This window comes from Nelumbo lutea, chromosome 1 (assembly GCF_056320005.1).
Source record: "Nelumbo lutea isolate HS-2025 chromosome 1, American lotus-T2T, whole genome shotgun sequence".
Classification (NCBI taxonomy): domain Eukaryota; kingdom Viridiplantae; phylum Streptophyta; class Magnoliopsida; order Proteales; family Nelumbonaceae; genus Nelumbo; species Nelumbo lutea.
Window position 1 is genome coordinate 40,498,009 of NC_142684.1, and position 24,336 is coordinate 40,522,344.

Here is a 24,336-nt window from a genome sequence, read left to right on the forward strand (position 1 = left end):
AATACACCCCATTCTAGAGGCTTCAAGAAGGGGCAAGAGCCCCCTTGAAAAACTATATAAGGAGGCCTCTAGGAGGGGGGAGAGGGTTCAATTGCTTGAGAGGAAAGCTCTCCCACTCTTAGAGGTTCGGCCACCTTGAGAGAAGAGAAGAGAAGAAGGCTAGGCGCAAGGAAGAAGAAGAAGAAGGGCTGAAGGAAGTTCAAGACAAGCAAGCTAGAAGAGAAGGTGAGTTCGAATTAAGGGTTTGTGATTCAAAGATCTTTTGTAATAAATCATTTGTAGTTTCATTCTCTTTTGATTTGAATTCAGTTTCTTTGTTATATTTTCTTTCTTCTTTCTCCTTGTTTCCATTCTTCCTTGATGTATTTCAGCTTGTAAAATTTCAGTTCAACAATCTAATTCTTTTTGATTCATTCAAATGGTCATGAATTGTACTTGAAGTTTCTTGAATAAGGGTGTTATTGTAGATCAATTCGGCCAACTAACCTTCAAAACTCAGATCTGAATTCTCAGATCTGAGATTGCAAGATCTGAATTGCTTGAAAGAGAATTCAGATCTGCAATTTTCAGATTGGCCGAATTAATCTATAGCTTGGAATTCCTAGAGTGCTTGAGAGAGGCTCTAGGAATTCAGATCTACTATTCAAGAACTAAATTGAGTGCAATGTTAGAGATAACTTGCACAATTCAGTTGGTGATCAATTCAGAATTGAATTGATGCCTTAGAAGTGTTTGAAGAAATGCATGCATGGGGATTAGATTCTTGCTAGAGATAGAAGAACCGTCACTCATGCATAGGATGAACATGCGCTTGAGAGAGGCTGTTCATGACCTTGGGGTTTCACCAAACCAAGGCTCAATCATGATTTATTCGACTGATCCAAATTGATAGATTGCTGAATTCTGAGATTGACATTTACTGCTTACTCTTCTAACCTGATTTGAAGGCAATTGGGCCAATGATTTAGATAGATTTTAATTTAGGATTTTTTTAGCTTTCATTAAAGTTTTGATTTATTTGTTGATCAGATAAGAAGTGCTCAATTTAGTATTGGTAATTGTTTCCTAAATCCTCGTGGGAACGATACTTCACTCACTACTTTATTACTTGAACGGCTAGTGCACTTGCTAGTGTCACAATGAGCCACACATCACCTTCCATCATTAGCATGAAGATGGGCTTATCAATAATGAGGAGATGCACCATAAAATTGGGCTATCCATTTGCTGGTGAGTCTGTTGATTGTTTCATAAGATGATAGGGGCATCATAGACCGATGTGGAAGGGGCCTATTCTAAAATGGAAGACCTTCTCACGGTACCTTGGCATTCACGAATATGATGGATAAGCACTTATTGGATAGAAAGGTTTAACCTATAATGGCAATGAACCTTGTCTGACTGAGGTAAAAGGGAAAGCTCATAAGATGAGTGATATGATCCATCACAGAAGGTGGTGGGGTTATGTAGCTGAAACAGTTGGCTCCATGCACTGTATGTGATTTCTCACATTTCTAGAGACATACATTGCAGTCTCGGTCACTGAGATAGGAGGAAAATCTCAAAGACGAATAAATAGAATTTGAACATAGATTAAAAGCCATTTATATGTAATCAACATGAATCAATTTAGGTTGTTGACTAATATTTGCTTTTCCTTTTACCAGAAATAGCAAACGGACAATTCGCCAAACTGTTGGACGACAATAAGCTTAAGGGCCCAAACTATGCTAATTGGTTCCATAACCTTATGTTGATTTTAATGTCCAAGAAATTGGACAAGGTTGCTAAAAACCCTACTCTGGATCATCCGGGTGATAGGGTGCCTGAGGCCTGTAGGAAGGAATATCAAGATTGGGAAGAGAAGAATTTTCTTGCTCAGTGCTTTACCATAGCCTCCTTAGACAATCTGATAAAGAGACAGTTCGATCAAATCGAAGTGTCTAAGGATATCTTGGATAATCTAAGGACCATGTACGAAGAGCATAATCGTTCTACTCGCCAAAAGGTCCTAAAGCAATTTATGACCATACAAATGACCAAGAACCAGTTAGCTCATGACCGTTGTCTAAAGATGATGGGTTACATTAATGAACTAGAGGCTCTTGGATTTGGGCTAGATCATGTCACCAAAGTTGATGCCATCCTAAATTCTTTGTCTCCTTCCTTTAATCAGTTCATTATAAACTATAACATGAACAAGCTAAATGTTAACCTTCAGGAACTCAGCAATATGTTGTAGAGGGCCGAAGAACTGATAAAGAAGGATGAGCCCATAGCTATGCTTGTTGAAAGTGGCAAGTCGGCCAAGAAAAAGAGGAAGGAAAAGAAGAAGCCAGAGAAAAAGATTAGCAAACCTAAAAGGCAGAAGAAGGATATGACATTAGATGCCTGCCACTTCTGCAAATAGACTAGCCACTAGAAGAGGAGTTATCCTTAGTACCTGGAAACCAAGAAACAAGGTAATCTCGAATCTTTTGTCATAGAGACCAATATGTTGGTCACTTCTACATCCTAGTGTATTGACTGTGGGGCTTCTACTCATGCAAGTAATACATTGTACGGGTTCAGGATAAGCAGAAAGCTGAGTGATGGGGAAATGATTCTTTACTTGGGGACTTCTGCAACAGTTGCAACTACAACTATAGAAACTGTAGATTTAAATTTCAGAGAAGGAATTGTAACTCTTAAAGATTGTCTTTATGTATCGAATTTGAGAAGAATTTTGATTTCTGTTTCAAAATTGTGCATAGATGGTTATTCTATTTTGCTCAGTAATGTGATTACTATTAAACGAAATAACAAATTCCTCACTTATGAAAAACTTGAGAATGGTCTCTACGTTCTCCATCCTTCTCTAAAAACCAACTTAACCGAAACTACATCGGAGGTAATCCCCATGAAAAGAACTCGGGATACAGTTAATCCCATGTGCTTGTAGCATTACCGAATTGGTTGTATTAATGTAGATCATATCACAATGTTGGTAAAGGATGGTCCTTTGGATTTTCTAACTATAGAAGATCTTTCAACCTATGAACCTTGCCTTCAAGGTAAGATGACAAAACGACCATTTATACGTAAGCCTGAAAGATCTACAGGTACACTAGACCTGATACATACTAATGTATGTGGCCCTATGAATGTTAGGACACATAACCAGGACGTTTACTTTATAACATTTACCGATAATCATTCACGGTATGGTTACATGTACCAAATGAGAGACACAAGTCTGAATCCTTTGAAAAGTTCAAGGAGTTCAGATAAGAGGTTGAGAAATAGTTGGGGAGACACATTAAGGCCCTTTGATCAGATCGAAGAGGCGAATATCTCTCTAACGAATTCAGGGACTATTTAAAGGAGGACGATATTATATCATAACTATCTCCTGCTACACCACAATTAAACGGTGTGTCAGAGAGGAGGAACCGAACTTTATTGGATATGGTACAATCACTTCTCGTCCACTCGAAACTACCTACATCCTTTTGGGGGTACACATTAGAGACTGCCATATACGTGTTGAACCGGGTTCTAACCAATTCCATTCCTAAGACTCAGTATAAGCTATGAACTGGTAAGACCGTATGAACTATGTTGTTGCCTATTTGTAGGTTACCCCAAAAGCTCTGTAGGTTGCCTATTTGTAGATTACCCCAAATAGGTAAGACCGTATGAACTATGTTCTACCTACATCCTTTTGTAGGTTTGCCTATTTGTAGGTTACCCCAAGAGTGTAGAAAGTGTCCTGTAGTCAAAATGCCAATTTCTTGGAAAAAGATTATATCCTGAACAATCATCATCAGGAAGTTGTTCTTGATGAAGAGAGCTTAGGAGTAGTGGGAGATGTCCCACAAGCTCTAGAAAATAGCCAACCTGGAAGGTCTACCCAGGTATCCAGGCCTCTAGTTCGTTACAACTATGATCAAGAAAGTTACTTGATGGAAGCCATGAATAGCGAGGAAGATCACGTGACTTATATAGAAGCTATGTTGGACATAGATTCCTTAAAGTGGGTAGATGCCATGAGAGCTGAGATTGACTCAATGAAAAACAAATGAAGTTTGGACTCTTGTAGATCTGCCCCTTGGGGTAAAAGCAATTTGTTGCAAATGAATTTATAAGAGGAAAAAGGGCCCTGATGGGAAGGTTGAGACCTACAAGGCTCATCTTGTGGTGAAAGGGAACACTCAAAAAAGGGAATCGACTATGAGGAAACCTTTTCTTCAGTGCCCATGCTTAAATCCATTAGGATCTTGCTAGTTGTTGCAACACACCATGATTATGAAGTTTGGCAAATGGATGCCAAAATTGCGCTCCTGAACGGAGATCTTACAGAAGATATCTATATGCAGCAACTACAAGGATTCATTATTGCAGGTCAAGAACACATGGTGTGTAAACTTAATCGTTCCATATATGGACTTAAGCAAGCTTCTAAGAGGTAGAACATCCAGTTCGACTCAACCGTCAAATAGTTTGGCTTTGAGCAGAATCCGGATGAGCCTTGTATTTACAGGAAGACAGTTAGAGATAAGGTTACGCTACTGGTTTTGTATGTAGATGACATTTTGCTCATTGGGATTGATGTAGGGATGTCAATTACAGTGAAAGTGTGGCTTTCACAGCAATTCTCCGTGAAAAGTCTTGGAGAAGCCTCTTACATCTTGGGTCTTCGACTCTATAGAGATAGATCGAAGAGGATAATAGGATTATTCCAATCTGCTTACATTGACAAAATTGTCAAAAGATATAACATGGAGAACTCCAAAAAAAGAAATGTTCCTTTCAAGGATAGAGTCACTCTCTCCAAGGGTATGTCTCCCAAGACTCCTAAGGAGATTGAGGGCATGAGAGAGGTTCCCTATGCCTCAGCCATAGGGAGCATCACGTATGTCATGTTGTGCACTTGACCTGACATTGCTCAAGTAGTGAGTGTGGTAAGTAGATATCGATCAAACTCAGGACAAGAGCATTGGACAACTATGAAGAACATACTGAAATAACTTCGAAGGACAAACGAGTTTTGTCTGGTATTCGATGGTAGTTCACTACAGATCCTAAGCTATACTGATGCCGACTTCTAGTCAAACCCATATGATAGAAAGTCTACATCCGATTTATTTATTTTTTTGTTTTATTCTTAAATTTATTTTTTCTTTGTTTTAATTTCTTGAGCGAAATAGATTTCTGTTTAGGATTGTTAGGTTCTATTTTTTTCTTTATTTACAAATTAGATACTCACTTCATTTTTTTATTTTTTTATTGTTGCATATTCTTATTTTTTGTTATTTTCTGTTTAATCCTTAGAGTAGCAATTCCCTTGTTAATATTTATTTTTGTAGTTGTTAATTCTTTTTTTAGCATAATTAATCCTTTTATTTTCTATTTGTTGTAATTATTTGTTGTTTTATGTAATTGCCCCTTTAATTAATTAGTTATTTAATTGAATAATTAGTTGTTAATAGGAAATGATTCCAAATTTTGAATTTGAGTTTAAATTTCAAATTTTGAATTAAAAAAAATTAAAATTTTAAAAATAATTAAAAAATAAAATATTTTAATTTTTTTTGCATTTCCATTCCAACATTTAGGGTTTAATATGTTCTAGAGCATGCATCATATAGGGTTATTTGATTGCTAAAATTATTTTATTAGTTGTTAATGTGTTAAGGTTTTTCATTTTTTAATTGCCCTTTTGCTGAATTAGTTTGTTTTTTATTATTTTATGTTAAATTGCTGAATTGAATATTAGAAATAATTGTTCATGCATTGTAATTAGTTGCATTTGTTTTATTTATTGTGTTTTTCCGTTATTCTATTTAAGGGCAATCCAATTTAAATAAGATAAGGTGGGGATTTCATCACCCTACCTTGGCCCAAAAACCACCACCCTTTCACGTGCGGTTCACCCTAAAATTTAATTTAAAATTTGGATAGCAAGATCCTTTAGGGGGCCCTACACATTTGGTTCAAAAGTGTGCTGAATTTTAGGGAAGTTTGTGACTACTTTCCATAACCGGCGGTTGGTGTCTAAGAAAATAGGTTAACCGGTTAAGCCTAAGTTGGTTTATGGTTACTTAATTAGGTCCTTGCAAGAACAAGGGGAGCCTCCCACATCCCCACTTCTTACCTGGCTAACCAAAGGAAGTGGTGTAATTCCAAGTGAACCTAAGAGGATTCACATTGGTTGAACCATTAGTTTATCCTATAAGTCGTGTGTTCAAATTGCTAGCATTTTTAAAATTTAAAAAATTCAAATTTAAATTTAAATTTCAGGAATTTAAATTTCAAAATCTAAAGTTGAATTTAAATTCAAATTTCAAAAAAAAATAAAACAAAATAAAATGAATTCCATGGCTAGAGTTTATGGAATGAGAAACTACTTCCAACCTAAGCCACTGATAGATTGGAACCATGTGTCTCAACAACTGGATAAGGTTAATGGGATGGCCCAAAGACTTGATCAAGTCTTTGCATTTCGTCAACAAATTGGCCCATACCCAACTTTGTCATCCTACCCAACATGTTCCATCTGTGCCAGCCCGGCCCACCAAGTTAATGATTGTCCAACGATGACCTAGTTTCAGCTGTTTATCCAAGAACAATTTCAGGAAACCCAGAGTTTCTCAAGGCCTAATAATGACCCATTCTTTCGCCCATATAACCCTAGGGGGGAAAATCCACCCAACTTCAGTTATTGGGCCCAAGCCCAAGAAACCACCTTACCAGATGTGTACTCTCAATGATCTGAAGCCCATACTCACTGTGAATATAATGATCACCCTGACTCTTCTTGAAGGACACATCAACCTGGCACATAGTTCCGGTAGTACCATCCATCTAACTCCATGGCCCAGCAATTTCAAAGGCCACAAATGCAGAGCCAATTCCAACAGACTTACCTTATGAACCCGCTGGTCCAACCTTATCAGGTTTATCCACAACCTCCTCAGACCAATACCATTTATGACAAATTCATGTAGCTTCAGCAATTGATTTTAACTCAGCAATAGTCCATCGCTAGATTAGAGAGCCAAATAGGACAACTAGCCGAAGCCAATGCAAGGAAAGAAATAGGACAGCTGCCAAGTCAACCGGTTGTGAATCCTAGAAATTGGCCACTGTGTTTTCTTCCACAATAAATTCAACCACCTCCTAAGAACCCTCAGTTTGAAAATGCCAAGGCTATTACAACCTTAAGGAGTGGGAGGATTTTAGAGGACACGTATGAGAAAAAGAAATTTGAAAACATTAGTGAAGAAGAAAAGGAGCAAGAAGCCATAAGTTGGGGGGAGGTAGAAAAAAGACAGGAAATTTTAGAATAACCTATAGTGAACTGACTTGTAGTTCCCTTTCCAACTGCACTCACAGCCAAATCGTTGCAAAAGATGAAAGAGACTCATAATGAGGAGATCGGGGAGTTATTCAAACAAGTCCATATTAACATCCCTTTCCTCGACGTGATCCAACATGTCCCAACTTATGCCAAGTTCTTGAAAGAGCTGTGCACTCAAAAGAGGGAGCCACGACCGGCCCCACAAAAAGTGATGTTCTCGGTAGATGTTAGTGCGGTTCTCCTAAACCAACTTCCCTAGAAAATGAAAGATCCTGGTGCTCCTCTCATAAGCTGTGTCATCTCTGGAATCACTTTCGATTGGGACCTAATGGATCTTGGGGCCAGTGTAAATTTTCTCCCCTCTACTATTTATGAAAGGTTCAAGATCAGCGAGTTAAAATCTAGCTCGGTAATTTTACAACTCACTGATTGGTTAGTCAAGAGTCCTTGAGGTGTTAGTGATGATGTCATTGTCAGGGTAGAGGATTGTTACTTCCTAGTGGATTTTATCATCCTAGACATGACCCCAACTGAGGAACTGAACCATAACCCGATAATCTTAGGACGCCCGTTTCTAACAACGGCCAATGCAAACATCAATTATAAATCGGGAGAAATGAACATTTCATTTAGGGAGCAAAAAGTCATGTTAAATGTATTTAGTGCCACTAAGTATCCAAACCTAGGGGAAGATAAGTTCAAGGTAGATAATATTAGACGATTTTGTAGATGCCCTGGCTACCCCTTGGTTAGCCCAATCTGAGCCCTATATGTATAAAGAAGAAAGCAAGTCTAGGAGTGTAGATGAGAAAAGAAATGTGTGAATGCGTCTGCCTGAAGACGTTAAACTTAGCGCTAGTTGGGAGGAAACCCAACGTAGTTTTCAATGGATTGTTCTTTTAGGATTTGAGTTTTTTTCTTTTCTCGATTTGAGACCAGTTGGCAGATCTTGAACCCCTTGGGAAAACCCTCTTGATTGTTCCCTTTGGCCTAATTCCCTTTGCAACATTCTAGTCATGCCATTGGGTACAATGGCACTTAAGTTGAGGGGTGAGGAAATAGAGAAAATTTAAAAAAATAAAAGCTAAGCCTTTAGAAATGCAGAACTAAAAATTTTTACTGAGAAATTTTTAAGCTTTTCCATTAAAAGAGATTCCCAAACAGAAAAAGTTGAGGAAATTAATAGAAGAATATTGAATTTTGTAGAAATTGGTAGCAAGTGACAAGAGTTAAATTGGTCTTGTTTGAATATTGGTGAAACCATTTAGAAATTGAAAATACTACTAAGTTTTTCCTTATAAAGATAGAGAAATTTGACATAATTTCTTCAAATTGTTAGAGACAATGGGCTACCCTGGACAATGTTTCAAAGAGAGAGAGAGAGAGAGAGAGAATAAAGTGTCAATGGACACCTTAGACTTAGTAACCGGGTCTCTTTGTCAAACGGGAAAGTGGATGTCAAAGACACTTACCTAACACTTAGTAACCGGGTCTCTTCACCTAAGTCAAGTGTCAAAATTCGCATCAAACGGTGGAAGGTAGCAATAAAAATGTGTGTGCATATCAAGTTCATGGGTAGAAATCCACTATTAGAAATGATAAGAAGAATACCCACCATATTTTAAAAGTCAATCCCCCAATACTAATCTATACAAAGTTTGAGAATTTTGGAATTAGGATACTTAGCTAATTTTGTTAAAGGTGATCTTGCAATGGTAATGATCTTTTCATTCAGTGTAATTTTAAGGCTGCATTGCTAAGGGACTAGCAATGGTTAAGTTGGGGGGTGTGATAACTTTGTATTTTGATGCTTGAACGGGCATCATTTTAGGGTTACCTAGGCCTTAGAATAGTCAAAATGTGTCATTTTTCCAATTAAATTCAATATTGTGATCTCTGAAGGTCCCTATGCAAATCCTAGAAAAATTGGGGAAGTTTCAGGGCTGAAATACAATTTTTGGGAAACTAGTGTGAATTTCAGCTGAGAGAAGGGGTGTTTTTGTGAAAAATTGAGCACAGGAGGGCGTTTCCAATCTGCTAAACCTAGAATTGCGCCCCTCCTACTGTATTAGCATACTCCCTCTCCTTATCAAACCCTAGGCGCCTCCCCACTCATTCTTTTCACCTCTAACAAACCCTACCCGCCCCTAACTACTAAATCATCACCTTCCATTTCTTTTAATCTCCACCATCCATTTTAGGATACCCTCTCTTTAGCATTTTAACCCTAGGCACCACCTAAATTCTAATTCCCACCATTTAGACTTTAGCCACTAGATCTCAGCCCTCTATTTCACTCTTTATCTCAACCATTCACTCTAGGGCACCACCCACTCCTTTTAATCTCCACCATCCAATCTTAGGAGTCTAAATCTTAGCCATACATAATATTGGGCGCTCTCTCCTTCTCTTTTCAGCCTTAGGATCCCCTTAGAACAATCCTAAACCTTTATTCTCAACCCTAGGGCACCCATATTTCTACAAAAACCCAACTTTCGCCTCTCTCTTTCTCTCTAATCTCAGTTATGACCACCCTTCTCTATAAGAAGGACCCCAGGAGCCCTGGAAAACGAGTTAGTCATTCACCCAATTCACAAGGCTAAGGTTTCTTGAGGAGTTCAAGGGTTGTAGAAGGGAAGGACGCCCAGATCTTGTCAAGAAGGGTTCCTGCAAGTAGTCTAGCCAATCTGCAACTATCACCACTGGATTTGATCAGCTATCCTTTTCATTTTCATTTTTTTCTTTTATGTTATTTTTATTCCAGCAAACTTTTAGATTTAATTTTTGTTTGTTTGTTTGTTTGTTTCTTTTTCAGATCTAAATTCATTCGGTTCAAGGCTAAGGTGTCTCGAGGGGTTCGAGGGTTGAATAGAAGGAGAAAACTTGTATTTCATCTTACCGAACAACTACCACCATTGGATCTGAATTTTGGATCATTTTCATTTATTTCTTTTGTTGATTTCTGTGTTCTTTAATTTAAGAATTTTAATTATTGTCTTGTTTAATTCCAAACCTTTAATTTCAGCATTAATAAATTCTATTTCTTATTTTCTGCAAATCCCATATCCATTTTCCTTTTATCTATCCGGAACAAAAAATAATATTTTTTATTCTTACTTCCCTGTGGATTCGACCCCTTCCTCACCATGTGCTATGTTGTTTTAGGTTACATGAGGATTGGAAAAATTTATAAATTATTAAATTGGTGTTCCGAAGTGGTTAATGACACGCTTTCGGCTACACCATAAACCTGATGGGCTAATCTCACATCTGCCCATAGTCCTTGGGCCTTCATAAGATGGCTAGACCGAAGGACCATTTAGTGTAAATGTTGGGCCCATTAAGAGCCCATATTGATGGATTCAGGGGTTCACTGTATTTAGTAGTGAATTCAGCCAGGCCTTGTAATAGATGTTGGGCTGAATGCATGAGGCTGATGTAGATATCAACGATAGGGTCCCATGCCATACAAAAGGAACCAAACTAGCTAGCACTTAAAGGGAAATGAGCCTGAAAGCTTAATGGGCCTAAAGCCCAATTCGAATTGGGCTTAATATGATTAATTAAATAGGGGGTGAATCTGGGTGTGGATCAGCAAAAAAGAATAGGAGGATAACTTTTATCCGCTTAAAGATTCCATATCCAAATAGAGATTTGGATTAGGAAACATCTAATTTGATTAGGAGTAGTTGATCTTGATCTGCAAATAAGATAAAGGATAAGCCTTATCACTTAAAGAGTTCAGATCCAAATAAAGATTTGGATCAAGAAACTCTTAATCAAATTAGGAGGTTAACTCTTTAAGGGTTATATAAAAGGAGGAGGGCGAATTGAAAAAATGCTACACAATTCCACTATTTTTTGCATTCAGTTCTCTCCCCTTTTGCTCTTGTCGCCCTACCCTGTTCGATCTCCACCTCTTCGAGCAATCAAGATTGGATCTTGATATTGTTTCTTGGTAGAAGAAACAATCTTGAAGTTGTGCTCACTACCCTGTTCGACTCTTGCTGAAGAATCTGAGGTTCTTGCTAAAGAACCCCTTGCTAATTCTTCCTCACCCTAAACTGTGTCATCTTTAATCGATGAAGGATTTGGTAACCTCTTTGGGCATGAACACCTACATTGGGAGGAGCTTTTGCATGGATTTCATATCAGTTATACCTCTTCCTAATCTTGGTTTCAGATTTGGTCTGGTTTGTTTCAAGAACGAACCTTGAAAAATGTAGTTTTTCTAAATCAGGGAATAGCATTCCTAGAAGGGAGAAAGAAATTTTTGAAATTTCGCCCAACCACCCTGCATGGTTCGGCCATCCACATGATGGATCTCCCTTCCCTTTAACGGCCCCAAACAATAAGGTCATAGAGATCTAGGAACTCCGACAATGCCTAGAGTTGGAGAGCAGTCAAATTCAGAGAAGCAGGACACTACCTATAGATCAGCCCGTGTAAACAGTTGTACAAACTGCCAAGGAACCACCATTCATCCAAGAGATCGTAGATGAGGTGCCTCCCATGGGCACCTCAACTTGACAAATATGATGGGAATACCGACCCCTCCGACCACATCGATGCACTAAAGGCTCACATGATGTTGTATAGATCCTCTAAGGGCTTGATGTGCAAAGCCTTAGTAGCCACCCTCACAGAACCAACCCTGACTTGGTATTCCTCTCTACCCCCACGTTCTATAGTGTCTTGGGAGTAGCTGGAAACCCAGTTCCGTGCGTAGTTCACGGAAAGCTATAAGCACTAGAAGACTTCGGCCAACCTAATGCAAGTAAGGCAAAATCCCTTAGAGACTATCTGGCATGATTCAACAAAGAAGCACTGTAGGTTAGAAACCTGAACCAGCCTGTAGCTGTCACTACTATTCAGCATGGGATCTGCCCCTCGCCATCCAATAACCCTTCACGGACCCTAGCTATGCTAATGAGCCATGCGCAAAAGTACATTAATGCAGAAGAAGCACAAGCACAACTGCGGGATGAGGAAGAAAGGCCCGACAAAAAGAGGAGAGACAAAGAGGAGCGGAAGTTAGAAAGATCAAATCGGGATCACAAGAGACAAGACCGCAGACCCGACCACATACCACGGACACCACCACCGACCTATCGGAACTTCACGCCGCTGAACATAACACTGTCTGAAGTTCTGGTGCTGATTCATGACCACAATTATGTTCAGTGTCCTGAGAAGATGAAAAAACAAGGCAACAAGAGGAACCACGACAAGTATTGCGAATTCCATAGGGACCATGGCCATGACACAGAGAACTGCTTCGACCTACGCAACCACATCGAGGACCTGATCAGGTATGGGTACCTCGGTGAGTTCATTGACAAAAGCAAGAAGCTAGCGCAGTAGGAACAACGCACGGAGATTGCTCGGCCACCGCCCCGAGCTCCTCCTGCCAGTGCGATCCACGTAATATCAGGAGTGATCGCCGCAAGAGGAAAGAGCAGCTTGAGGTGTAAGAAGTATGCATTGTTGTGCGAAATCAACAACCAGGGACACAAGAAGAAGCACAACCAACTAATCACCTTCACCGATGATGACCTCCGAGGAGTTCAGGCCCCATACAATGATGCCTTGTTAATCAAAGCCAAGGTTGCCAATTTCGAGATGCGATAGATTCTAGTTGACACAGGTAGCTCTGTTGATGTGCTCTTTGATGATGCATTCGAGAAGCTCGACATCGACAAAGAGCACTCACCCCCATCAACACTCCCCTAATGGGCTTCTTTGGGGAGTCCCTTTTTCCCATTGGAAGGATAACCCTTCCCCTCCTGATCGGAGATGGCAACATCACTACGACGACCATGGTGGACTTCATTGTGGTTCGTATAGTGCTATCCTCGGTAGATCGACCCTTAATGCTTTGTAGGCTATGGTCTCCACATTCTACCTCGCCATGAAGTTCCCCGTTGAATATGGCATAGGAGTAGCACGTGGAGACCAAAGAACTACACAACAATGCTACTTGCTCTACTGCCAAGGATTATGCTTGGCCATGGAAACGTTGATACCAGAAGCTTATGATATGCGAGAACACAGCACGACCAACCTATCGAAGACCTCATCCAGGTGCCACTCAATGAGGAAGACCCCGAGAGGAAAATCCAGGTCGGCTCTCTTAGATGACCACCTCTGGGGAGAACTTGTGCAACTGCTAAGGGATCACGCCGACGTGTTCGCTTGGTCGACGACAGATATGCGCCTTTGGCTTCGTTGGTGTCCATGGCCTCTTCAGCAGTAGCATCTTGGCCATCCTTCTCCGCAGCTCCCTTGTTGAGGTCGTCATCCTCCTCCTCCTCGGAGTCTGGGTCTTCTTCGGCCTTATCCAACATCTCCGAAGAGACACACGAAGTGGTGATCGATCTGAGGTCGAGCTCGGGGAACCCTTGCCTTGTCATCTAGCGACAAAGCTTGAAGCCCTTACGGAAGGCTATGGTACTGAGGTCCTCTCTCATCTCGTCGAACTCCGCTGAAGGCTTATACTTCTTAATAGCAAGAACCTTGGCATCTTTGATCCCTTCGGTGAGAGTAGCTTCGCATCAGCGGAAGTGACCCTCTACTCCTCGGCTTCCTTTTTCAACCTCCTAACCTCCTTCTGTAGTTGCTTGGAAATCTCATGTTTTGCCGCCACCTTGTCCTCTAACTTGTGGATGGCAACGATGGCCTTCTCTAGTCTGGTAATCTGCAGCTACCACCTCAGCATTCATTATTCTTGTGACCTACTACTTGGACTATTTCAAGAGGGTGTGAATCATATAATTGGTCTGCAAAAAGGAATCAATTACACTAAGTACAAGAGATAACATCCATGCAACAACATAGTAATGAGATCGGAACATACCACCATAACATAGCACAACGTCTTTGTGCCTAAATCATGAGTCTATTGCTCAGCAAGCCGAGAGACCTCCTCGGGAAAAACAACTTCCTTGCTCTTTTTTAGGCTGGTCTAAAAATCCATGATGCTTTGGCTCTTACCGGGGCCCTCACCCAAAGGGCCAACCCCAGGATGACTGCATTGAAGCTCGGAAGACCGGACCACCTCAAGCCGATGGGGTGGCAACCTCCTTTCTTGGTCCTCCTCAACCAAGTTTATGACCAGGACCTCCTCAGCCTTAGTAGGGACAGTGGGCTCAACTGTCGGTTCTTCGGAGGAATCACCCTGGGGTGTCTTTCTCTTTCTCTTCTTCATGCCAGAGAAGAGCCGAGCCATTGAAAGGTCAGGCATGATGCTTGCAAAAGACGAACAAAAAGATAATCAAAGCAACAAAGACAAAGTAATATGAAAAAAGTGAAGTAGCCGTGCCTAAAGTGGTGACCTACTCATAGGACTCGGCCTAGCCTTAATGGGATTCTCCTCGGCCAAATAGTCCTCTAACTTTAGGCCAAACTCCACCAAGGAATGCATCTTTTTCCACATTTTCCTATCCATTCGATCCCTGGGGTCCTTATTGCCTTTCCTCGATTGTTTTGGGAAAGGCTACCCCCCATCGACAACAAGAGTGAAGTATATCTTCTTCCAGGTCGGAACCTTTGAGGTATACCCGTGAAGGAGTTTATGTCCAGGCCGATAGGATATATAATAACTAAATTTGTTCTCGGCCTTAGGACCAGTAGGATTCTATTTTATGGAGCATAACGAGCTGAGGATATCTAAGTCTAAGGGAAGGTTGAAGGCATGAAAAAGAGAGATTGTACCGATCAGGGTGCGAACCAAATTCGGGTGGAGCTAATCGATGGTGACATCAAAAAATTCTAAAACTTCAATGGGTGAAGTGGAAAGAGAAGCCTGACAATCAGGTGCTCCACGAAGACGATTATCTCCTCATGCTCGTAGTCCCAAGGAAAACCTTCTAAGGGAAGGTAGTAACCATAATGGTTAGGGAATTTGTATTGAGAAGCTAGAGCACAAATTTGCTCGACGGACATTGTGAAAGGACCGAAGCTGTCTGGTTCTCTAGGACGACGTGCACGGCTTGAAGATGAAGCCTTCTTATGAGAGGCTCTTTGGTCCTAAACCGAGGTGCCCACCTCGGCCGGACTGAACTCCAGTTCTTGAGCCGAGGTGCCCTCCTCAGCCCGATCAGACCCCACACTCACTTCGCCAAACAAGCTACTACTACTAGACATGATAGGAACAAAGACAAAGGAAAAATTGAAGCAAGGGAAGATGACTAACCTAAAAAGAAGAAGACCGACCTCAAGAATGGATGGCCAACCTAGAGATACCAAAGTTAGCACGTGACCTCCAGAACGTGAGAGCTCAAAATAGGACGAAGGAAATGAGACCCAAGGCCCTTATTTATAACCGTTATGGCCGATCACAGGCGGCTCATATCAACCAGATCCGACGTTTCTCATGAGGGCTGTCGCTCAACTTTTGAGGTTGAAATTGGTTGAGCGTGTCTTTATCGCTCGTGAAATTTATAATCCGAGTGGCGTCCACACGTTCCCAAGATGTCATCTATCTCTAAGGCTGTGCTAGTTGGGTCGGTCAGGTTTGACTCGTATACGGACCTTGGCAGTTGCAAACCAAATCTGCAGCCTCCCGCCCATGGGAGATATTCCCAATGCACGGCTGAATTCTGCAACTCGTTTCTAAGCCCTAAGCCCAAAGGCCGAAAACCCTACTACATCTAAAAGCCTTCTTATATTCCCTTTCTTCCCCTCTTCTACAACGACCACGCGCAGCAGAGAAATAAGGAAGGGAGAGGACCGAGGGGAAGAGAGCAGACGAAGATGGTGAAGTTTTTGAAACCAAACAAGGCCGTAATAGTCTTGCAGGGGCGTTACGCCGGAAGGAAGGCCGTCATCATCCGATCCTTCGACGAGGGCACCCGAGATCGTCCCTACGGTCACTGCTTGGTCGCTGGGATCGCCAGGTACCCGAAGAAGGTCATTCGCAAGGACTCTGCGAAGAAGACGGCGAAGAAGTCCCGAGTGAAAGCCTTTGTGAAGCTTGTGAATTACAGTCACATAATGCCCACTCGGTACACCCTTGATGTCGATCTCAAGGACGTCGTTACCCTCGACACGCTCCAATCTCGGGACAAGAAAGTTACTGCCGCCAAGGAGGTCAAAGCTCGACTCGAGGACCGGTTCAAGACCGGAAAGAACAGGTGGTTCTTCACCAAGCTCAGGTTCTAAGCGAGAAGTTTAAGTAATGCAACTCTCTGCGAATTTTTATTTCGTTAGATCTGAAGAGGTGAATGACCGGGACTTGGGTTCTGACCTAATATTTGTAGAATTTATTTCATGGTTCAAATTTTTGTTTGGTTAGTGAAATGATATCAACTAGTTCGGTTTCAGTCCACTTATATATGTTAATAGTTCGTTTCGAGGTTTCTTTAATTGCTGTCCTGTTTATTGCAATTGGTGAGATTTTACTTTTTAATTAATATGATCTCCCATTCATCAAAATTTTGTTTCTTTGTGATGTTTGAGGTGCTGGAATGTGAACGATTTGGTTGTCCATTTTAGACTAGATATATTAAGGTCAAGGTGGAAGAAGTACTGAAATGGTTCCTCGCTAAGTTGTCTCCCTTATGCAGATAATGCAAATGGATATTTGAAGGAATTTCTCTAGAAGTCGTTGCTTGCCTACTAAGTACTGTTTCAGAATCTCATCATTTTATCCCTAATGTGGTCCGGTAGATTTTGTTGTTTTACATTCTGGAGTCCGCATATTAATTTCAGAGTCTGTTCTCAATGTTTATTGTCTTTGCTTCAGAGTAAAATAAATACTTGTAATTGCTACCTAGAGTGCTATGTCATTATTTAGGCATTGTTTCTTCTCTGGTTTATTCCATTTACTACTGATCTAGCACATATTTTATATAAATAGTCCTTTTCCCCCACTTGTGTTGTATGTTTAGGAGATGGATTAGATTTTTAGGGGCATAAATACATGTATTTGACCCCATTTTTCTGTCGCAGTTGGAATCAAAGAATTAGTACAGTGTTGCCACCAGCTGTAGGTGCGCTTTGTGCCATAGTTAGTTATGGGGATAATTTTTGTGGTGCTACTATTTGGCTTATGGGGGCTGAAGGTTCATGGCCATTTCTGGTCTTGTTAAATTGGATTGTCAAGATTTAGTCTTCATATAATTAACTTAACACCTTTAGTATACTGTTTAGAGGTTGTTGAGCAAGTAGACTAATAACCTTGATAATATCTTATGAGGCAAAACTTCCCTATTATTCCTTACTGGCAGGTCTTTGCCCAGATGACCATTCTGCCATTTTCATTTTCTGTTGGTGTTGCTGGGGCGATTTCATCCATTCCAAGATTCCATGGGCCAAAAGAGAAGCCCATAATAATCTTGATTGACAGACAACATTGTCCATATTGTCACTGTATTCAATGGAAAGGGCTTGAATCCATGAACAAGGAAACAATAATGTTCTTGTTGACGTTAGCTATAAGTTCCTCATTGTGAAGATTAGGCTGTTCACATAGGAATGAAACTTGTCAATTGTAGTTGTTTTTGCCTTAATATTATATTCCAGACCATTGTTTAGACAATAACTTTTTTATTGCCCTTGTTTTTTTTCGGGCGGTGGGGGATCAGTAACCAGCAATGGATTCAAGGGGTTTTATTTATGATCTCAGGTTAGGTGGTGGACCCCCTCCCATCTGAATAACGAGATGGGCCAATACAGAAGATACTGATCAACCTACATCTATGCCCTCCTAAATACAACCGTAATAGTATTTCATCTTCCTTCTAAAGCATTGACATTATCTTGGAACCCTGTTGAATGAATATTTCAGTCTGTATCCTAGCAACCTTACCTTTCTAATGCGGTGTCTGTGCGCCCATGGTCTGTCCACCAGAATGCATCCATCTAATTGGTACTTATAAGTTGCCTTCCACTTAAAATTTTCCAATCCCAAAGAAAAACCTAGTTTAGCGCTTGAAAAGTAGAAGCCAACTTGTCTTCCTTTCCCTTCTCCTATAGCTTTGCTAGTGATGACATCCATTCCCAAATGAGTAACCATCAGAGTATGGGCTTATGGCTGTTAATGGTCCAGGACCTCCAGGTAGTGTTGACAAACCCAAACCAATCTGACACTACTATTATACAGGTCAAGGCCTGCATTTTGAGTCCTGATTATTAACATATTTATTGTCAAATTACCAGGCTAAAGGCTTATGATTTATAATCGAGTCTTATTGGTCATAACCAACAATAAGCCAGATTAATTATAGGAATGTTCTGTTTCTGTTTAGTTACACCCTGTATGGTCTTGAGTTAGAACTGGGCCTGTTTCCTTATCAGTTCCTGACTTGATTTACTCTCACTGCACCCAACCCATTGACAGGTCTACATCAAAAAAGTTGTTTGTGGTTCCAACTCTAATTGTTTATTTGATGCATAATGTACCAGAGTTGTACCATCTCCCTGAGTTTGCATTACTGTCTGGAACTCTACTCTAAGCACCTGATTTGGTACTCTAACCATGATCAAGTTGATGACGATGTTGACACCATTTCTCATTTTTTGAAGTGATCATTCCATATAATGGTTGCCCTTGTACACTTCCAAGGAATCTTTCATCTCAGTGGGTGTTAGGTACTGCCTAACTCAGGGATTCTTTTGAGGGAGCCTGCCTCCTGAGAGAGAGAGAGAGAGAGAGAGAGAGAGAGAGAGAGAGAGAGAGAGAGAGATTGTATTCCCAAATCGATAATCCCCTCCTAGCTTCCTTTCTTTATTTATATACTGCTGTTGCAATTCTGTTATACCCGCCTCTCCACTTGTCTAGTTTGTTAGTTAGTTTGTTCTAGTGGTTGGCTGTTAGTTACATTCTTTAAAGGTTGGCGTGGCCTTTTCTTGTACACATGTATTCCCTTTATTTGTGTCTCAACAGTGGGAGAAGAAAGGCTGAGTCAAAAATTTATTTAACTTCATTTGGAGGTTTATTGTGAGTCAGAGAGAAGCACACAGTGGAAAATAAAGTCTAAGAATGTGGTTTCAAATGGATGCTTATTCAAGACAATTAGTTTGACTGGGATTGAGAGGGTATTCCTGTCTGCATAAGAAAGAAGATCTCAATCTTCCAAAAACTGGGTATCTCTATGATGTATTGGACTAAAACTTGTTTAGGAATCTGCAAATGCTATCATTCCTTGTGAATGTTCAAGATAATTATAGACAACAATTGAATATTATCTGTGCTTGAGTAGTTTCTGAAGGAAGTTCAACCATGCATCTTAGAAATGAGATGCTTGAGAACAAGATCTGCCAAGGAAATGTACTAATCTAAAAAGATCTCCTAAAGAAATGTTGATGGATTGATAAAATTTCATTCAATAATGCTACTAACACCTCCATTCTGTCAATAAGTTTCCATAGAGAGGGTACAAAAAGAGGTATTTTTGCACATCTTTTCTCAAGGATCATCATGTATGATGAGTGATCTCTCCCTCTATTAACAGAAGGGAGTGGTTTCACAAGGTATGTTAATAGATTGGAGGACCTTAAGGTGTCCAAAGACACTTTGTTTCCTCTATTTTTAGCTGATGTCCAAAGATGCTTTGATAGGAAATGTGTTGTTTGAATCAGTCAACTGGTATCTATTTATTATGGAAGATATTGGCTCTATGCTCTGTTTAGTTATCGATTCATTTGCAGATCAACTGGTGTCCAAAGACACTTTGTTTCCTCTATTTTTAGCTGATGTCCAAAGATGCTTTGATAGGAAATGTGTTGTTTGAATCAGTCAACTAGTATCTATTTATTATGGAAGATATTGGCTCTATGCTCTGTTTAGTTATCGATTCATTTGCAGATCAACTGGTATACGAAACACAAAGCAAGGAAGGAAATTCTTCCAAAGATTATTATCATGATCGTTTGGTTTATAGGTGGGATTCCTAGGCATTTGTTTATTATTGAGATGATTATCTGATGCAAGAAAGAACTTGTAGGATGTTGTGGAGTTGAAAATTTGTTCTTTGTTTTGATGGGTTCTGGAGAATTCTCTTTTATGTTCTTAGATACCACTAAATTTACCTCCAATAGCTGAACCTTTTATATTTTAGCAGTTTGGGGTCGTTCAGTAGAACCTTTTATATTAAGAAGATAGGTTTAACTGTTTAAGACAGTGAACCACCTAAATCTGTATCTGCTCTTTATTCAGGGCAAACTTATTTTTTTGGACGCTAATGCTCAGGAACTTCACTCTTACAAAAGTCTAATATACTAAAATGTGTCTAAAATAATAAAAAAAATAATAACATTATAACTAAATTAATAGTTTATTAAATCTAATTAAAATAATAAACTGAAGTAATAAATAACTATTTATTATATAAACTCTTAAAGGTGATGTTTGTGAGATAATACCCAAATCGGTGATAGACAATTTTTGGACAAAATTACCCAAAACCAAAATATTTGAAACCAGAGTAAGTCTCTCAACGATTCTTTCCAATAGACAGAAATTAACACTATCTTCCATTTCTTCATAATCTCATTCAAATGCCAATCAATTTACAGAATTTTCCTTTTGTCCATCATCTTCTGGTTTTTTGGCCCCTTTGTTTTTAGATTCCCATTCTAACAAACCACTAGGAAGATCTATAAATCAAACGATAAATTTGCTTCATCTTGCTCCCACTTCCTCAAACCCCATACCTGTCTTTTCTATTTCACATCCTTCTACAATTTCTCGTCATAAGTTCATCGATGACAATAAGATAATCACTATTGAAACTGAAGTTCCTTTTACTGGTCATAAAAATGCAGCACATTAAGAGCCACAAAAAGGAGTTCCTTAGCTTCTTATATGGTGGTTATGCGTTTTCTGTATATACCCATTCAAGTTTATCGAGGAAGAACAAAAAGTTTTGTGAGTCGAGTGACGACTTCTCAATCGGACTAGGACCTTCAATCCACCAGGCATGTGTGCCGTCAAGAGCGGCTCCTCCAATCCAACCAGTTTGAACTTGAATTGCTTCAGCAGCGTAGTCATTACGTCATCTGAACAAAAGCCATCTTCTTTCCCAGGCACAGCTTGGGTCTGGATTGAAACACCTGGAACTTGAGGCGTCGCTTGGACCTGAGATACGGTGCTCCTTTAATCTTCCATACAGCGAAGATCGGAGTAGATGCACATGCCTGGTGCGTATCTCGGAGGCTATGTCGAAAGCTCCGACCAGAACCAGCGAAGAATTCAAGCAACCAGGATCGATTCCCAACGACACCATGCACATCGTGTCAAAGGCGAGCCTCCTTAACAAGTCTTTCAGGTCTACTACTTGGCCTGTTTCCATTGCAGATGCAAGTAACGACATCAAGCAATCTTTCACAACTTCCTCCAACGTCTTCTCGATGAACTCCCTTAGTGACTTGGTGTTGAATTCATGGCTTGCCAACTTGTGCTGGGCGTGTTAGACAATTTTGTATGCCCTTAGTTTCAATCAAAATGATGTACTTTATGAGTTTATTGTAAATGAATAAAAGTGCATATTTGATTTATGTTCACTTGGTATGTTTCTGTGTAATATCCTTAAACTGGACACTTAATGAGACTCGTGTTACTTTAGAATGTTTACAGCCAGTGGGTCGGTCTGGGGAGACCTATCTTTACAAGGCTGACACTGTGGTGTCACCAAATCGGTTGGGGTGGCTTGTCTTAGCTACTAGGGTGAGACCTTAGGCACATACAGTGTGAGATTAATTGAATCTTTGAACTGGATCAGATTTTCAGTATTGCCCTGGACCTTGGAAATTAATGGGCAAAACTGGAAAGTTACACCCGACCCCTAGACTCAATTATGATACTCCACTAGGTGTCAGATTGGACTGTCTTTGATATACCAATCAGTGAAATCCTTAACGGGGGTCAAAACCTAGGTATGTTGGGACAGTTTGAGAATTAATCTGAGCGGGTGATCATAGTGACATGATCAACCCCTTTGTCGGGCAAAGGTAATGATCGGGGATGCACTCTCACCGATGGAAACCAAGACTGTCGACAGCCGATTTTAATCGTTGAGATTTGTTTTGCAAAATATATTTTATATGAGAATAAAAGTATATATATATTATGGTTTCGAAATGTTTGTAAAATGTTTTAATTCCCGGGATCCATACTTGAGAGAGTACAACACTGTTCCTTGCAGCCGAGAGAGAGGTCTTCTCCTATCGGGCAGTGTATGATCATTATGGGCTGAGAGGTTAAGTGTAAGGCCATTGAGGATAATACCTGATGGGCTAATCTTGCATCTACCCACAGTCCCTGGGTGTTACAAGGTGGCTTGGCCCAGGGACCATTTAGGGTAAGTGTTGGGCCCATAGAGCCCATCTGATGGGTTTCAGGGGGTGCACTGTCCATAACAGTGTATTCGGTCAGGTATTGTAACAAAGGCTGGGCTGAACCCATGTGGCTGATGTGTAGATCAATGTTTGGGTCCCATGCCATACAAGGAAGCCCAACTGGGCAGCAGTTTGGAAGGTTTAATGAATACATAACCCTAAATGGGCCTTAAACCCATTTCGAACTAGGCTAATTTGATTAGTCTTTAAGGGGCGAATTCTGAGATAAGATCAGCTGATAGGATTGGGCCCAGACTCTATCCACTTAGAGAGTCCAAGATCTAAATGAGATTTTAATTTGGAAACTTCCTAATTAGATTAGGAACTGACTGATCTAATCTGCAGATAAGATAAGGTTTTATCTTAAAGGGACTTCTAATCCAGATATGATTTGGGTTAGCAACTCCTAATGGGATTAAGAGCTGATCTCTTTAAGTCTATATTAGGAAGAGGGGGCAGTAGCCTTTAGACACACAATCACCAGCAACAATCTTGTCTTCAGAGCTGAGATCACAGAGGAGAGAATTTTGCACCCTGCGAATTCTCTCTAGTCTCCTCCTTCCTGCAGCCGCCGCCTATAGCAGTTCGATCTCCATTGCTTGGGAGAAATCAAGATCAGATCTTGATTCCAATCTTTTGGAGAAAAGATTGGTAGGAGTTGTATTCATTAGCCCCCAGGTGATTCTTGGGAAGAATCAAGTTCTTAGGAAGGACACTGTTGATTCTGTTCCACCCTGCACTACGCCATCTTCAGTGGGAGCAGATTTTGGTTTCTACCTTGGGCGTGAATACCTCCGTTGAGAGATATGATTTCTCTGTATCAGGTATTATCCCTCTCTCTTCCTTTTGGTTCAGATCTGGTTCAGTTTATAGTTCAAGAATGATCATTGAAAATATGATTTTCTAAATAGGGAATTCGATTCCCAGTTGAAGGGAAAGAAAAATTTTTAAAATTCACCCCCCTTATTCCGCAATCTTGGGCGTCCATATGATGGTTTCCTATCCCTTCAGGGCGTGTAAGAGTTCTCCGTCCACATTGAATATACCGCATCCGAACAAGTCTCCTAGGATGTCGGTGAAGGGTTGACCCTTGGGGAAGTTGTTAAAGTTGGTCATGAGGATGTGCTCAACGTTGTTTGGGTTCGCTGTGACAATTTTTTGCATCAGGAACTTCGCGACGAGGTTCGTGTACTAGTCTAATAAATGGCGACGATTTTTGTAGAAAATCAAGCACCCAATTAGATGATAGGTTGGTAGGCCATCGTCGGAGGACTTGCACATTACCCAATGAATACAGAGGCAAAGGAGGAAGATGAGCAATAGTGACCACTGCCCTTATTTGATATTTTCCCAAAAAAGCTATTCTTTTTTGGTTATTATATGAAAATATTATTTTTTATTGATATTAAGGGTAAAAGGTTGCCCTTATACTAGAAACTCTTTTCTTTCTAACGTTGAATCTCTTTTCTTTCTAACGTTCTTGCTAGGAGGAAGACAATGAACAGTAATTTATGCCTCTTCTCAATTTGGTTTGTGATTGTAAGTAAATTTAGTCCAAGGAAAATTACTTTTTTATCCCGCCATCTATTTTCCAAATATATTTCATAATGTATTCAATTTTGTAAATTTATCAAACTTTATTATTGTTATTATTA

The 24,336-nt window shown here is 40.2% G+C and overlaps 1 protein-coding gene across 1 annotated transcript; it reads left to right on the top strand.

The window, feature by feature from the left end:
* Positions 1-16,002: 16,002 nt before the first annotated feature.
* LOC148874370 (large ribosomal subunit protein eL27x-like) lies at positions 16,003-16,777 on the top strand. Its single transcript, XM_088962109.1, has one exon. The coding sequence runs from the start codon at positions 16,097-16,099 to the stop codon at positions 16,502-16,504; it is 408 nt and encodes a 135-aa protein (XP_088818235.1). The 5' UTR covers positions 16,003-16,096; the 3' UTR covers positions 16,505-16,777.
* Positions 16,778-24,336: the final 7,559 nt, after the last annotated feature.

Coding starts and splice junctions, on each gene's coding strand:
- LOC148874370 (XM_088962109.1), top strand. CDS start 16,097: ATGGTGAAGTTTTTGAAACCAAACAAGGCCGTAATAGTCTTGCAGGGG.